The 16,936-nt window shown below is 33.3% G+C and overlaps 1 protein-coding gene across 2 annotated transcripts in view; it reads right to left on the bottom strand.

Annotated features, from left to right (window-relative positions):
* vn (membrane-bound neuregulin protein vein) overlaps window positions 1-16,447 on the bottom strand; it is a 98,301-nt gene extending 81,854 nt beyond the window's left edge. The window contains exon 1 of one of the 2 annotated variants that reach the window (XM_077434215.1): window positions 15,860-16,447. In XM_077434215.1, the coding sequence (XP_077290341.1) occupies window positions 15,860-16,382 (523 nt within the window). In that variant the 5' untranslated portion in view covers window positions 16,383-16,447. The remainder of the gene's footprint in view (window positions 1-15,859) is intronic. The other variant, XM_077434222.1, reaches the window with a different exon arrangement.
* Between the last annotated feature and the right edge of the window lie 489 nt (window positions 16,448-16,936).

Below are 16,936 nucleotides of genomic sequence, written 5' to 3'. Positions count from 1 at the left end.
CCGCGCGTACTACGGTAGTACGCGGCGAGCGCGTTGGGTCACTGAAATAAGGCGACCTTACGCGCCAACACCATAAATATATATATATATATATGTATTTAATAATATAAAAACGCACACAAACACTGGCAAGCGGCAAGGCTATATATGGGACTTCATCACCTCACCGTAAGAGATTTTTAGGTGCCGATGGGAAAAAAAGGGCGTCCGTAATGTTCCGAATGCGGAAAGGGCGAAAATGTAAACGAAAGTAAGTGTTGTCAGCGAGATCGTATTTTACTCGGCGTCGGAACATTAACGCCAAATTTAAAACGCTCCAGTTTATATTTAGGTTTGTGTAGGTATGATCGAGAAAGCTCCTATTGAATTTTCGAGCTTTCATATTTTTAGGCGCGTGAAATACATACATACATACATGAATATGTAAGGGAGTGTTGATTTAGTATCGTTTGCGGTGTTATAGAGGTGGAGAATTATAAAAATTCTATCAAATACCGTATTAAAATTACATAACAAGATACGCTAATTACACTGAAAAATGGTTCAGAGACGACATATGACTTTTCTTATAGATCTATACCCAGTAAACACGAATCTGGTAATAAAAAATGTTGATTGGCTCGAGATTCGTAGATATATGTATGTGTTTTTTAGTCTTAAAAAAATCATAGTCGAAATATGATTTTTCTAAGTGGAATTTTATTTAATATATTATCCCTATTAATTCAATTCAGATTCGTGTAAATACGAGTAAATAATTGTACGAGATGTTAACTCGCAATTTTACCGATTTAAAATTCAGCACACAGGCTAGAAAACTATCATAATAAACATGTTTCAACAGAAAAATCTCAATATAAAATAGTATAAACAGTGTCAAAAAATCCCAAGTGAACATACGTACTTTTGACTTTTGATTTAAACTGGACGACTACTTAGAGAGATTTGAAAGCTGAAAATATGTGTTTTTTAAATCGCGTGATTTTTCTATATCTTCGTGTTGTTCGGTCGATGTCTCAAAATCTGTCAATTTCCTGCTAAAAATGCATATTGGAATCTATAGTCGGGTATTTTATCTTTCATTTTTAGTACTTTTCAGTTTTTAAATCTCTCTAATTAGTCGTCCAGTTCAAATCAAAAGTCAAAAGTAAGTATTTTCACTTGGAATTTTTCCCACTGTTAATACTATTTTATATTGAGTATTTTCTATCGAAACATGTTTATTGGAATAGTGTTTTGGTTACAATATTTTTTGTTTTCGTTTAAAAGGGTTAATTGGAAGTGTGCTGAATTTTAAATCGGTAAAATTGCGAGCTACAGACCAAAAAACAAGTCGTCATTTGTCGAACAGTGTTATAATAAAGATTTAATATGTGGATTATATCAACGTTTGTTACATTAAAAGCATGAGACCTTATAATAGACATATACATTAATGGAAAAAGCACAGACATTTGAAGCATCAACAACTTCATCTATCGATACTTCGTTAATGCATATAATATAATATATAAAGTATGCCATTGAATTTCAAGAATGAATCTGAGTCGTCAAAAATCACTAGTCCATCTTATACACCATTCCGAACTTAAACTACTCTATTTGATAAGAAGGGATTTTTAATTTGATTTCTACAAAGTCTGAGTGTATGATCTCTTAAGTCAATGATTCATTTGTAGTACGTTATCATAAAATGTTCAGTTTGAATTTTTAAAATGTTCTTTTAGTTGAAATTTCTTAATCCTATCATCAAACCGAGTATTTTATGAGAATTTGCTCGCAAGTATGTTACAAATGAATCGACGGCTTTAGTTAATCGTTTTTGTTGAAAGCTAAGAGAATTTATAATGATTATTTATATTTTTACATACTTTCTCACTCCTCTTAAATCCCCTGTGATTCTTCTCGATTGTATATGTATAATATATTATTGTAAAATGAAATCAGTTAATGTTTAAGTTGACTCTGATTTTATAAGGCTGTAGCTTTTTGAGGTATTTTTCAACTTTCATCAGCCTAAGAAACACCGAGTAGTGTTTATGAAGGAAAATAATGACATGAGTAGTATCTACATAATTTGTTGTAGAAACTCAATAGCATTGATTTATTTAATGAATTTTTTTTATTACATAATAAGCTTGAATAAATCAAGAAAATCTTCTGATCAAAATTGCTGTAGAATCAATTTAGAATCTTCGTATTTTACGATAGCAATGCACAATGCTGCAACAGCTACATCAGTCGTCACCTTGTGACATTTTCCGCCATTTTCCCACTGCAATTTTCAACACAAATATTAACCCCGACCGAGCCGTAACAATCAGACTCTGACTGCCAATTAGTAAACAATCGTAAATGTTGCTGACAATTCCAGTCGGAAAATGCAATAATTGGACGATACATATTTTTTACTTCATTTTTATCGTAGCGAAATCTTCCCATCCTTAAGTTCTGGAGTTTTACAATCCGTAACTAGTGGATGAATATTTTTTTTTCATTATATGAAATGTGCCACTGTTGTTTCGCAATACTTGAATGAATCAAATTAATTTGCGATTTACATACTAACAGTCATATTTTACATCATAATTATCATCAATTGTTTCAATATGAAACAAAAATGGTTAATTTATGAATTGGAACTGTATATTTCTCACAAAAACTAGCATTACCAGAAATTCTTCGAAATCAAATTGATTTTAATGCGCTCCCAGAAACTTTAACGTGTTGATTCGCTTTAAATCTAAAACGATATGGTTTTAACAGATTTCAGTTGAAAAGTGTTTAAATCCTGAAATTCAATTGAAGTCTCATATATTATAACTATGGATTGATTGCATAATCCGATGTGAAAAATGTAATACAAACTGGATTGATTGAATTGTTGTATTTCAATTCCTATAATCATACTTAGAACTTTTATGTATGTAAAATTCACATTCCGCCTAACTGGTACAACTAAATTTTATCAAACTTCTGTATAATAGAACTAACCCACATGAGTGAATTTTTACAAATAAAATTTTGATGTTTTTGATTGTTGTTTATCTTCTTTTTAAGAAATCAAATATTAGCAAATCAGACAATTAAACTATTTGCAATATAAGAAGAGATGTTATGGTTTCCCGTTGTCTTTTGGGATGGAAATAACGGATAGTCGGAATGGATTATTATTTTTTTTGATAAAGTAGGCTTCTTTGGTGATGCTTATTTTGCAGATCTGGATTTTATAATCGCCAAGTTCATCGTCGACTAAATTTTTCAATTTTGGTCGTGGTTTAAGCCCACGCTCTTTAACTGCTAAAACAACTCTCAACCAGTGAATTAAGCCAAGTTTATTACTCGTGAGGGATAGTTCCATCCGGTAGAACTTTGTTCATTTATAATCGATTTGACCCATATTTGAGTCGACACATTTAGACCGACCGATCAGGCAGTATCGATTAGGGTTAGCTTTGAAGGCGACAGCAGTAGTGGTTGTAGTAAATGGCAGACGATGATGATGATGATGATGATGATTTCAAGAAAGTATGTGCTTTAGGTACATATGTGTCTCCGATGTACCTGGTTGCGTATCGACAGCGGTGCACCCGTCATTGTCAAGAATGCAGTTTTCTAGACTAATGCACGCTAAATCCGTTACGTATGCCCTGCACACTGGCCACTGTTCGTTTTCAATAGTCCGCAAATAACGCCATTCGAGACACACAAACATACACACACACACACGCATAATGAGACACGTACAAGCATGCCGATTTGTCACTAAAATACACGGCAAATCGCACAGGTGGATCCAGACGAGCTGGCCCAAGAGGCGAGGTCGTGACGAGAGCGCGAGATTCAACCAAGTTGGAAATTCAGCTTGAGAAAATTTGACAATTTTCAAATTTTCCTTTCAGAGACGTAACTGCTGGGAAAAAATTCACAGTTAAAAAGTATATTTAGAACTGCGTCTATTCATTAAGGCGCTTAAAAGTATTGGAAAATCGCGCCATGAACTAGTGTCACATATAAAATCAAGATTGTCTTTTGCATAGCAATAATATTTACATCTTTGTACAGAGGAAGTGTGACGCATTTAATATCGATAAAGATAAGTAGGCTTCGTGATTTAATTTCATAAAAAATAATTCCCGTTAATAGACGAATTATACATATGTTTGAGCCATTTTTCATCTTAATTCTTGTTAATTATTGACGTAGAGTCTATTTATGTGGGATGCTTCATGAAAAATTTCCATAATTCTGAAATAATCTCTCGCATATAAACAAAACTTATATGATTAAATAGATCAGGATTGACTCTTCATATTAATAATAATTAGTTAAATTGGTGACTTGTAGTAAGTCAACAGCATTGCCCAAAGTATATGCTTAAAATGTGTGCAATTTTATAAGGGGATGTTCTCAAAGCAAATATGAAACGAAGAAATAATTTTTTTTCTTAAAATAGATAATATTTCATTATTATCTGTTTTATCATAGCATCATATACTTCTTAAAAGAGTTAATGGGAAAAAATAGTTAATCTCTCGCATATACATATGTAAATAAAACTTATATGATTAAATAGATCAGGACTCTTCATATTAATAATAATTAGTTAAATTGGTGATTTGTAGTAAGTCAACGGCATTGCGCAAAATACATATATGCAATTTTATAAGAAGATGTTATCAAAGCAAATATGAAACGGAAAAATAGAAAACATCTTCTTAAAACAGATAACATTTCAATATTATCTGTTTTCTGATAACATCATATACTTCTTTAAACTGATATTTTCATTTTCGTTAGGGAAAAGGGTTAGCTATGCCTATTTATGTGGGATGCTTCATGAAAAATCTCCATAATTCTGAAGTTTCAATGGAATCCATATAGCAAAATTTAGCCTCTTAATAATCCAATTTTAAAGATGTGATAAAATTCTACAACCCTTTGCTAAATATGGTCTCAAATTAAACAATCCTAATTCATAGAATTATGATCAAAACGAAATATGGCTTTTAACAGAGGCTGAAATGATTTAATCGCATAAAATTTTAAATGATCATAAAATACATGCAAATAAAAAACATATTCTTACTTCCGGTAATGTATACCTACGTCGAATGAAATTTGAGAAGCGTATGGAAAAAATGTAAATAAATAGAACATTCAAAATATGTGATAAACCGATGATACACTGTTATCGTTTTGTGGATAGATTATTGCGTTCCAATGTTCAAATTTTAATACGTGTTTAATATTGAAAAACAAATTATGCGAATGTTCAACAAAATACTATGTCATATTGGAAAATGGCGAATTTGTAAAATACTTAGGAATGTAAACGACTGGCAATGTTCTTAACGAAAGTGACTGAGTGTATTAAGTGAGGATGCATCAATCTATTTGTGTCTATTTGAAATATAGGTCATAACGAAAACGGCACTTGACTGATATATATATATATATATATATATATATATATATATATATATATATATATATATATATATATATATATATATATATATATATATATATATATATATATATATATATATATATATATATATATCAAATATACCAATATTTGATTGAGAAAACGAATAGACAAGAATGAAATATTTAGAAGGAATTTTTCTGGTTTAAATTTTCATTATAAAATTGTATACGGAAAATCCTAGACCAGGTAATATTAGTCACTAGTTCCAAGTTGAAATTTTAGATCGTTCTAGTTTTCATATATATATTTAATTGCATCGGTTTCAGGACTGCTATTTTAATGATAGTTCAAGTTGTTGAACATTCATCATCATCATCATCTACAGCCACTCACCATCCACTGCTGGATGAAGGCCTCTCCACACTTCCACTCTTCTCTGTTTTGCGCAACTCTCATCCATCTCACCTCACACATTTTCCAAATTTCGTCTACCCATCTTCCTTGCGGTCTTCTTTTTACTTTCTTGCATTCTCTCGGGTACCATTCTAGCACTTCTTTTGTCCACCTTTCGTCCATTCTTCTATCCACGTGGCCCGTCTATTGCCATTTCAATCTCTTTACTCTATCCACTATGCCCACTATCCCTGTCATACTTCTCACCCACGTTTTCCGCTTCTTGTCTTTCTTCGTTATCCCGAGCACACAGCGTTCCATACGTCTTTGAGTGCATTGGACTTGGTGTAGAATTTTGGCGTTCAATATCCAAGTTTCACATCCATCACTGGTAAAACGCATTGATCGAAGATCTTTTTCTTCAGGCTTTCAATATTAATAGTCTGGAATTGATAGCATGATATCAAACTCTATGGCATCATATGTACATATATATGTAGGTTTCAATCTACACATATACATAGTTTTAGATATAAAAGCACCAAATTAAGTACCCATATACTACTCCATGGTAGTAAAATTAAAACTAGTGTCTTTGTAAAGTGTAAAATAATATAAAATTTACTTTCACTCGACCGAGCAATGCCGGACAATTCGGTTTTAAAACATTGCACGTAGCGTATGCCTTCTTCCAAGTTAACAGTAGGATAAATAATCTTACTACGACGCAAAATTTATAAGTATATAATGGAATTGATGTTTTAAAACGATTCATTTTTATCGTAATTTTTTTTGTGAAGACTATAAATATCAGTAGTTTCGGCCATCTACTTTACACAACTTTGACACAATACTGCGAATTTACTTTAAATCATCAAGTCAACTAATTATTTCCGATATAAAACGTAGTTTTATATATTAAACGATACATACTTTAAAGATAACCATGAATTTATGGTGACTGTAAAGTGGACAATTCATTAAATAAACTGTTGATATACGTTTAATTCATTACATAAACTGCTGATATATGTTATGTATAAGGTAAACACCTTCATATAAGTGCAGAAGCCAAGTTCAGATCTGAAAATCCCCTATGGAGAAAGTATAAAATTGCAATCATTAACAAAATATTTAGGAGTAACGTTCGATAAAATAATGAGATGGGCACCTCACATTGAAGCAGCGAAATGCAAAGCGATGCGAGGTATATCCTCAATATTCCCAATATTTAATCGCCATAGTTCTTTATCAACTCAAAATAAAATAAAATTATATCGCGCGCTCATATTACCACTATTAACCTATAATTCATCTGTATGGAATAACGCCTTGAATACTAACCTTTCCATCTCCAAATAATACAAAATAAATCCCTAAAAGTAATTTATAACTCACCCATATATACTAACTTGAAAAAACTGCATGCCATAAATAATATTCCGTTAGTCACAGACATTACTAACAAACTAACCAGTAGATGCTATGACAGAATCACTAATAACAATCGTGAAGAGTCTCGGTGATTACAAAAAAATGTCTATACCCTTCAGGTATAAACACAGATTACCGAAACACAATCTGCTCTAGATCTTCGACTTTAGAGAGTCTTTAATTAATATTATGTATTAGATGTATTATGAATATTTATAAGAATTTAAAATAGGTTTTTGAGCTCTTTTTCCTTTTATGCTGTACATTAACATTAGAATAATATAATACTGTGATTACTAACAAAATTAAATTAAAATTTTAAAATAGAAAATGATCAATAGATAAGTAGCTATTAAAATAGATATAAGATGTATTGTGAACATAATTTCGTAAATAGGTTTTTGAGGTATTTTTCCTATTATGCTGTACATTGATATAAGAATAATATAATACTATGATTACTAACAAAATTAAATTAAAATTTTAAAATAGAAAATGATCAATAGATAAGTAGCTATTAAAATAGATATAAGATGTATTGTGAATATAATTTAGTAATAATTAAAGGCATTTAAAATCAATGCAGAAAGACTGATATTTTGACGCAATACTTTAACTCACCAGGTCAACTAACTATAGTCGTTTTATATAATCATATGAGTACTTTCAATATGCTAAAGATCATCTCGAATCTATAGCCTGTTTAAAGGCGGCTTATATATATGTAGTTCTATGCCAAAACGCCAAAACTTATTCAGAAATACTTTTAAGGGAGACTATCACTATTGACGCAGCAGTTTTGGGTTGCTGGGTACCACATAGTAGTAGAGAGTCGAGGTGTGATCCACGCAACAGGACAATGGTTACCATTTGTAGTAGGAGCGGTGTTTCGAGCATGGTTGCTCGTAGCCAGTGCGACATATTTGGTAGTGGCCAGTCGGGGCCTGGGTATCACTGGGTACCAACAACCAGCTCAGCCTTGCCGACCGCTTCTTCATCTGCTTCTGATGCTCGGCGGCAGCTTCTTTGCCACCGTTTTGCCCTATTCGGTGTATACATATACGTGGTAGACCTCGTCGACGGTCGGCCGACGAGACAAACACATCCACTCGCTATCCTTTGTGCGGCCACTTGCAAACATCAACCGAACATCAACGGCTAAATACCATCTGATGCAATCACTGAATAGATCCGATCGAATCAGAACAGCCTCGTTTGCCGTGCGAGCGAGATCTATCGGCTGGAGTGTGCGCTAGAGCGAGATAGAATGGCTAGATGCGCCGAAACGCGGCGAAGATATGGGCGACTTTCAAACGTAGATAACTTTGTTAAACACCATTAAATATACATATAAATTCACATGTAAACAGATTAAAGTATACAGTTTGTAAAAATCAATCAAAAAACATCAACCGTTAAATACCATCTGATGCAATCGAGATATATCAGTTGGAGTGTGCGCTAGAGCGAGATATGTAGAATGGCTAGATACGCCGAAATGCGGCGATATGGGCGACTTTCAAACGTGGATAACTTTGTTAAACACTATTAAATATACATATAAATTAAAACGTACACAGTATGAAGTATACATTTTGTAAAAATATTAAAAAAAATGGTAAGTTAAGACTCAAAATGTACTTATATAAGCACGTGACTTACGTAAAATGTACATGCTATCGTATTGACGAGATTGACGTACAAAATGTCGAGTGCTATCGTATTGACGTACAAAATGTCGAGTGCTATCGTATTGACGTACAAAATGTCGAGTTCGATCAAAAAACTTCATCTATTGTTACACCATACATAGATGTTTTCAGCATATGTACATTTGATTTTAAATTTATGGTACACTTAGGTACACAGCGAAAGCATATTCAGTGTTGAATAATTCTTAAAAACCAGGCGTTAAGACAATTTGCTCTAAATTCAAAGCTATTTAAGTAACAAAAAAATTAAATTATTATATTTCGGTACTACTAGTAATCTATTGTGTACTACCAGTAGTACTGAAGGTCTAATTTTGGTCAAAATCTAGTAGGACCGATTTCAAAAGTACCGGTATTGGAATTTGTAGTACGGATGTTTTATGTGTAGTATGTACATATGAGATAAAAGAAGTGTCACTTTTGAAATTGCTATAAGTCCGAGATTATTTTTTGAATAGTTATAGTGATTACATCTTTGTAAAGGAAACAAATGGCGTTGGGTATAAATAATAATTCGTTGGCCTGGTGATTTATAGTCAGTCCGCTATATTGCGAGAAAGCCCCATAAATTATCGTAATAAATGAAACTGTTATCGAACCGATCTGGAATTACACTTATGTAAAATGTATATGCTATCGTATTGACCCCCTTCTCAATTCGCGATGGCCAATTACATTTCGTTTCAGTTTCAAATTGAATTTTGGTCAAGAAATACAACATTGTACGTGCGTATAGCGTTCGGTAGAATTTGACTTTTATTTTTCGTTAGTTTTCAGTACGTGTTTCGAAATATTTACATTAATAAAATTTTAATATAAAATACATAAGTTGTTGATATTAGTAATTTATTTATGAAATGAGTATATATTTTATATTAATAGAAATTTATATTTTTTAGACGATGAAGGTAATTGTCAACGTCATGTTATGGACAGCAAAACTCACAGTAATATTATTAAAGACATTGCATTGAATTATATTGTAATAATATTATATGGTTAAAAAATAAAGAAATTATTTTACATCATTATAATGTTGTAATACATTGCATAGATACGACAGCATGCTCAATTCTCGTAAGTCTCACGCTAAATCGGATCGATTTTAAGAGCTGGTTTTAAAGTTCGCTATAAATTCATTAAATAATTATATGTATTTGATTGAACAAAATAATTTAAATATATCAAAATGAATTGTAAATAAATACTGCAAATTTGCTTCTTGGACTCATATATAATATACATATAAGAAAAAAATGAATATAAATGAACGAGTTAAAAAATTTTATCAAATGGAATTAAATGATTACGATTTAGTTACGAAATGAATTGAATTTAAAAATGAAATTTTGCCTGAAAAATATATATTGCTTATCATATGCGTATCGCGCGCCTCATTTTTATAGGTCAGGGTTAACATGTGTTATTATTTGTTTATGTGGTGGAAATTTTCCGGAAAAATTGCGCACTTCTTACCATTAGAAAGTTATTGTTAGTGATTGCTAAACGGAACTTAAGCGTATAAATAAAACAAAACGTCGAGGTGTAATCTAAACGATAATATGCAAGATAATAGGTGGGATAAATTTTTTATCTTTGTTGTTGGGCAGATTATTTAAGCAAATTTAAATAAATACGTTACATACTACGAAAAAACAATCGATAATGATAACAAAAAATAATAGGACATACAAAATTACAATTATCTCAATGAAGTGTATAAATGTTCACATAATAATTCGATATTACGTATTAAAGTTAATCTGTATCGATAGCACGTGAATTCATCGTGAGAATTAAATTTAAACAAAATAATTATTGACAGGCACATTAATTATATTTTGGACGAATTGGGGATTATTGTTCAAACGTTTGGATATTTCAATTAAAAAAATATTAAATATGTTCCTAAGTAAATATTGTGCATATGTAGAGAAGATAGCTTGAACTAAATGTGATCATATCAGTTGAATAATCTTTAAATTGTAAAATTTCTGACTTAATCGAAGCGCCTCGCTTATCGCAAAAAAAAAACTGAATGAATCAAATAATGACATTTTAACATAACACTATAAATTTTGTAACGATATTCCATTTAAATCAATATAAAATAAAGATAAGAAAGGAATTTTAATCAGTGATTGTACGTAATATTGCAATACAAGTTTTAATCTGCAGAAGTTTTTCGAGTGCAAGAAAAGACTTTCCTTGAAATTTTCCGACCGCACATTTTAATTTTTTCTGTTAAGTTTTAAAGGATCAATAGGTTAACACTACTTAATGTAGATAACTAAGCGAATACAGTATATGTACGTGTTTTCTTTCCTAATAGAAAATCTTCACACGACATTATATATATTTTCAGGATTTTTCCGGCATATGATAGTTGATAAACTTTGGAAACGTAAAGCATTCGATGATTCGTATGCCATAGTAAAACTTTTAAACCAAGTCTGTTCATTATACTTTATGAAGACATAATCGAGCATACAACTCAATGATCTTTAGTTTTGAGTATTCTACTAGTTTTGTAATAAATCTCAATATACAATGCAAATAAAATAAAACATATTATCTGGCTATGGTTTTAGTATATTAGATGTAGACAAATTTACTCATTTTATTTCTTTTTTAAATACTGTTTTTACGCGTATTTTTACTGTAACTACAAAGTTAACTGAATTGATGTACATATATGATATGCATATATAAATAGATTAAATACTGGAAATTCTTCGATCGATATTGAAAATGGTTTTTCCGGTAGTTACTTGGAAGTTTTGAAGTAAAGTTTACAAGGAACTATAGAAGATCACCTGTTGATGTTTGATTGAGTAGCTCAATTCAGAAAATAGTAGTTTTGGACATTTTTAAAAACGTAAAAAAATAATTTTACTATAACACTGCTATTCATTTTCTAGATGCAAACGTGTGAAATTGCAAACGGTGATTAATACATTGCTGATTTTCCGACAAACTTCCATATACATATCTACATACTATAATGCAATGGATCAGAACATCGTAACTGACCAATAAGAATTGCTAAGTTTTCTTTCTATCAGTTAATTTAAAGTGTAAGCAAATTAAATTTTGAAAATTGTCGATCAAAATGAAAAACAGTTTGTAATTTGTTAAAAATAAAACAAAAAACTTCTAAATATTATATAATAGTTCGATCGGTCAGAATAGTCTAACCAAATAAAAATCGTTTAGTTTTCAACCTTTAGTTAGTGTGAAGTACAAACTGCCGGGTAAAATGAAAAACAATTTTTAATTAAAAATAAAGATAGTATATACGTTTTTCAATTTTCGAAAAACTTCTAAATATCAAGTCAGAACGGTAAATAGACAGCCCAATAGAAATCGCTTAGTTTCAACTCTTCAATCCCTTCCACTAAGCTAGTTAGTGTAAAGATCAGGAAAATGAAATTTTGGAAAATGCCGGGAAAAATGAACAAACACTTCTAAAGGTGTAAAAAAAGAAAATGATTTACTTTTCGAAATGAAAATGATGAAAGAAAATTATCTTTCATAAATTTCGACAGTATAATATGTAAATATGTATCACGCGGTCAGAACGTTTCAGCCCGATAAAAACCGCATAGATTCAAACTTCCACTAAGCTAGTTAGTTTAAAGTTCAGGCATATGAAATTGTGGAAAATGCCAGGCCAATTGAAAAATATTTCTGAACGTGTAAAAAGGAAAATGATTAAACGTTTAATCATTTAAACGCTTAAACGATTCTAAATATAATAGATCAAGCGGTCAGAACTTTTCAGTCCAATAAAAATCGGTTACTTTCAACCTTTCATTAAGATGGTTAGTCTAAAGTTTAGGCAAATAAAATTTTGGAAAATTCGGGGCAAAATGAAAAACAGTTCTTAATGTATAAAAAAGAAAATGATAGCTTATGCGTTTCCAATTTTTGACACACTTCTACGTATAATTCGATCGGTCGATGGAATTATATGTAGAAGCGGTCGATCAGTTCGATCGGTCAGAACATTTAGACCAATAGAAATCACTTAGTTTCAACCTTTCACTAAATTAGTTAGTGTAACATTTAGGAAAATTTCGGGTAACGTGAAAAATAGTTCTTAATGTGTAAAAAAGAAAATTGATAGTTTATACGTTTTTCAATTTTCGACAAACTTCTACATACGTATATACATAAAAGTTCAATCGGTCAGATCATTTCAGACCAACAGTGTAAAGTTTAGGCGTACGAAATTGTGGAAAACTCATGTCTTAATTGACCAAGAGCAATCGCTTAGTCTCCATCCCACCACCAACTAAGTAGTTGATATGAAATTTTCAAGGAGAACAAGGAAAATAGTTTATACGCTTTCCAATTTTCGACAAACTTCTACATACCTATATAATAGCTCGATCGGTCAGAACATTTTAGACCAACAGTGTAAAGATTAGACATACGAAATTGTGGAAAATTCATATCTTAATTGACTAAGAGCAATCGCTTAGTTTCCACCCCACCACCAACTATGTAGTTGATATGAAATTTTCAAACCCATGTATAATTCGATCGGTCGATCAAATTATACATGTGTAGAATCAGTCGATCGGTCAGAACATTTTAGACCAACAGTGTAAAGTTTAGGCATACGAAATTGTGAAAAATCATGTAGTTTCCACCCCACCACCAACTACATACATATTTTATTTTATTTTTTTATTTAATTTACACCAAGAAGGCCTAACAGGTAAACTCAATGCGCCTTTTTGGCCAAAGACAATTATATAAACATATATGTACACCATTCAAATATACACAAATACTTCCACGTATACACAAATACACACTCATACATACATACATATAAAAATACACATATATACATATACATACATACATTATACATGCATAAACACATAAATCATTACAATTAGTTATTGAGTTCAATTGACTCATATTTAATAGTTCTGACATAAAAATTAATTCATTAGGAACAAAATTCAAACTCCTAGGATTAAAATCACCCAAGATCATGACTTTCCTGCCAGCCAAAACATTAAAATTATTTTGCAAATTTGAAAAAAATTAATTTATAATTCGGAGGAAAATACAGTACACATATTAAAGTTCAACCCAAATATGTTCACCGATGGTATTGAGCTGATCAAAAAGGCGAACAGATTGAAAACTAGCAGCTCGTACAGTGAGAAGTACTCCCCCGCCTCTGCTGCAACGATCCCTCCGAAAAACTAAATAGCGGTCATCAAAAAGTTCGCCATTTAAGACAGAATCGCAAATCCAAGTTTCAGAAAAAGCAATTAAGTCATGATATTGAACAAGAACAGCAGATAAACAAATGTCGGTCTTTGAATAATATTTTATTTCATTTATTTTATTGTCACAAATCAATACACACTCGCCATTACAGATTTGCTCCAATGCGACGGGTGTACGTTAATGAAATACATAAACAATCAGAAATCAGAAATACAGTAATACATACATATACAATCAGAATATAACAATTAAAGTATATACTATATAGAATATAACAATTAATCAGAAATAATAATCATAGTGACATCTATGGATTTCAGATTACTGTGTATAATTAATACAAATTATACACGGGCAGATTTTTGTGACAACAGGATTAGATTTAACCCTTTGGCTGCTACGAGGTTTTTCAATGTCCAAGCGAAAAATGCTAACATTTGTAATTATTTTGAAAAAAAATAAATATAATATTTTTTTTTACATACTTACTTCGCCGAACACTCGTAATTTTTATAATACTTTATATACATTTTTAAGAAGCAGTCGTGGACTCGTGCTCTCTCTTTCTGTCTTGCTTTTACATGCGTGCGTGCGAAAGAGATACCTACATATATACACTAAATAAGTTTTGACAATTGTTTTCCGACGCTTTATTCTTTTCAATAATCTATTTTTAGATATCGATGTATCCTTACAACATGCGATATATTCGAAACAGGTAGCGGTCTTTCTCTCTTTCTTTCTTGGTTTTAATTGTGTACGTGTGAGCGAGACACACAAGAATGCGAAGTTTCTAATAATCAAATAATTTTTCAACATGTATCATAAACATTTTGTATGCATTTCAGTTGCATTTGATTGATTGCATGAATTCGTGACGTCTCGTGACCTATATAATTGAAAGCGGATTTCTATTGTTTTTTGCCATTTATTTTAACTCTGCAAAATGATATCGGACAGTGAAAGTGATGAAAGCGAAATAATAGCTCCTCGCCGAGGAACTCGACAAATCAGCAGCTCTACTGATTCTGAAAATGGATTTATCGACAATAATCAATTCCCAAGTAATAACTCCTTATATGACATTGACAATGAACCCGAAATTTACTTTGATGATGAACCCGAAATTGAAGAGCTTTTATTTAAAAAATTGATAAATATTTATAAAGCTTGATTGAAAAATAAATATAAATACGTATATAAAAAAAATGTTTCGTGCCACTGATGCGCTGGTGGCTCAAAGAAAGTATTGAAATACGACAATTAATGACGTCAACAACGATCGTCGTAGCAATCTTCGCCGATTTCAAAACAACGATTTATCGTTGTTGTAGCAGTCAAAGGGTTAATACCAATTTTCAGGAACCGTTTCAGCAATGATCAGATAAAATTGGCAAAAACTCTGATAGAGAAACGATCGATTTGGAATCTAACCAGCAGTGGCGAGGACTCGAACCTATGACCTCAGTGATGCTAAATATATACGCTATCACTAAGCCAAACTGCTGGCTGTATGTAGTCGATGTGAAATTTTCAATGATAGGAATCGCACGAGTGCCCCATGTGGGAAATGGAAAATGTGAGATTTTCCGGTGGTGTGTGTTTGGATAAGTTTGGAGTTTGAACTTACCAGGAGCTATCCTGAGGCACCTGGCGATGCCGCGCGGCGTGGGCTGATCGAGGAGCCTGAGGGCGCGGGTGGGCGCCCTCTCGAGCAGGAGGAGATAGCGGCCGTCCATCTTGAGGGTGCGCCTGGCCTGAGGGGGTAGTTGCAGGCGCAGCAGCTCCTCCCTGGCCGTGCCTTTGAGCACGCGCTGCACCTTGAAGGTGACGGAGACGTTGTCCGGGGAGACGGAGCGGGCGCGCGCCTCGAGCACGAGGGGCGCGCGCTGCACGCCCTCGGCGAGCGCGACCAGCTGCTTTTGGTGTTTGAGGCAGCGGCGCGGCGCGGCGGGGGCGGCAGCGGCAGCCGGGGCGGGGAAGGGGGCGGCGAGGGCGGCAAGGGCGGCCCACACCACCACCATCACGAGCACGCGTTGGCCGAAGGCGAGTCCGCGACCACGACCACGACCACGACCACCACTCCACGACCACGACCACGACCACGACCACGACCGCGACCGCGACCACACGGCGACCGGCCGCGCCGGCATGCCCGCTTAGCGCGCCGCCATGCCGACACACGTGCGCGCGCCAACCACGTCGGCGCCCGACTGACACCAAGCACTGGCACCCGCACCCCCACCACGACACCACACCCCACCACCCCACACCACCCCACACCACCCACTACCACTAGCAAAGGCCCCACCCACTACCACGCCTCCACCCCTACCCTCAACCGCTTTTCCTCGGGAAATTACCACCCCCTCTCCGAGCGCATTTCCCGCCCCGACCCCACGCCCTAACGTATACATAGGTGAAGGTTTCCACACAGTGGTGGATCATGATCATACCAGTAAGCGAGGCCTCCACCGATCCAATCAGACCGATCCAGGGGGTGGGTGTGGATAAATGGAAATTAAAATTTTTATTATTACGAAATTATATTCACAATACATCTTTTTTTTTTTTTAGGCCTTACAGGTAAATCCCAATGCGCCTTCCTGGCCAATTACAAATACAAATGCAGCATTTTTATTATAAGTCGTTGAATTGCGAGACACCTATGAATTGTACATAAACTTTTATTGTACATCAATCAAAT

This window comes from Arctopsyche grandis, chromosome 1 (genome assembly GCF_051622035.1).
Source record: "Arctopsyche grandis isolate Sample6627 chromosome 1, ASM5162203v2, whole genome shotgun sequence".
Classification (NCBI taxonomy): Eukaryota; Metazoa; Arthropoda; class Insecta; order Trichoptera; family Hydropsychidae; genus Arctopsyche; species Arctopsyche grandis.
The sequence above is the reverse complement of the archived record's forward strand: the minus strand, read 5'-3'. Positions and strand labels throughout refer to the sequence as shown.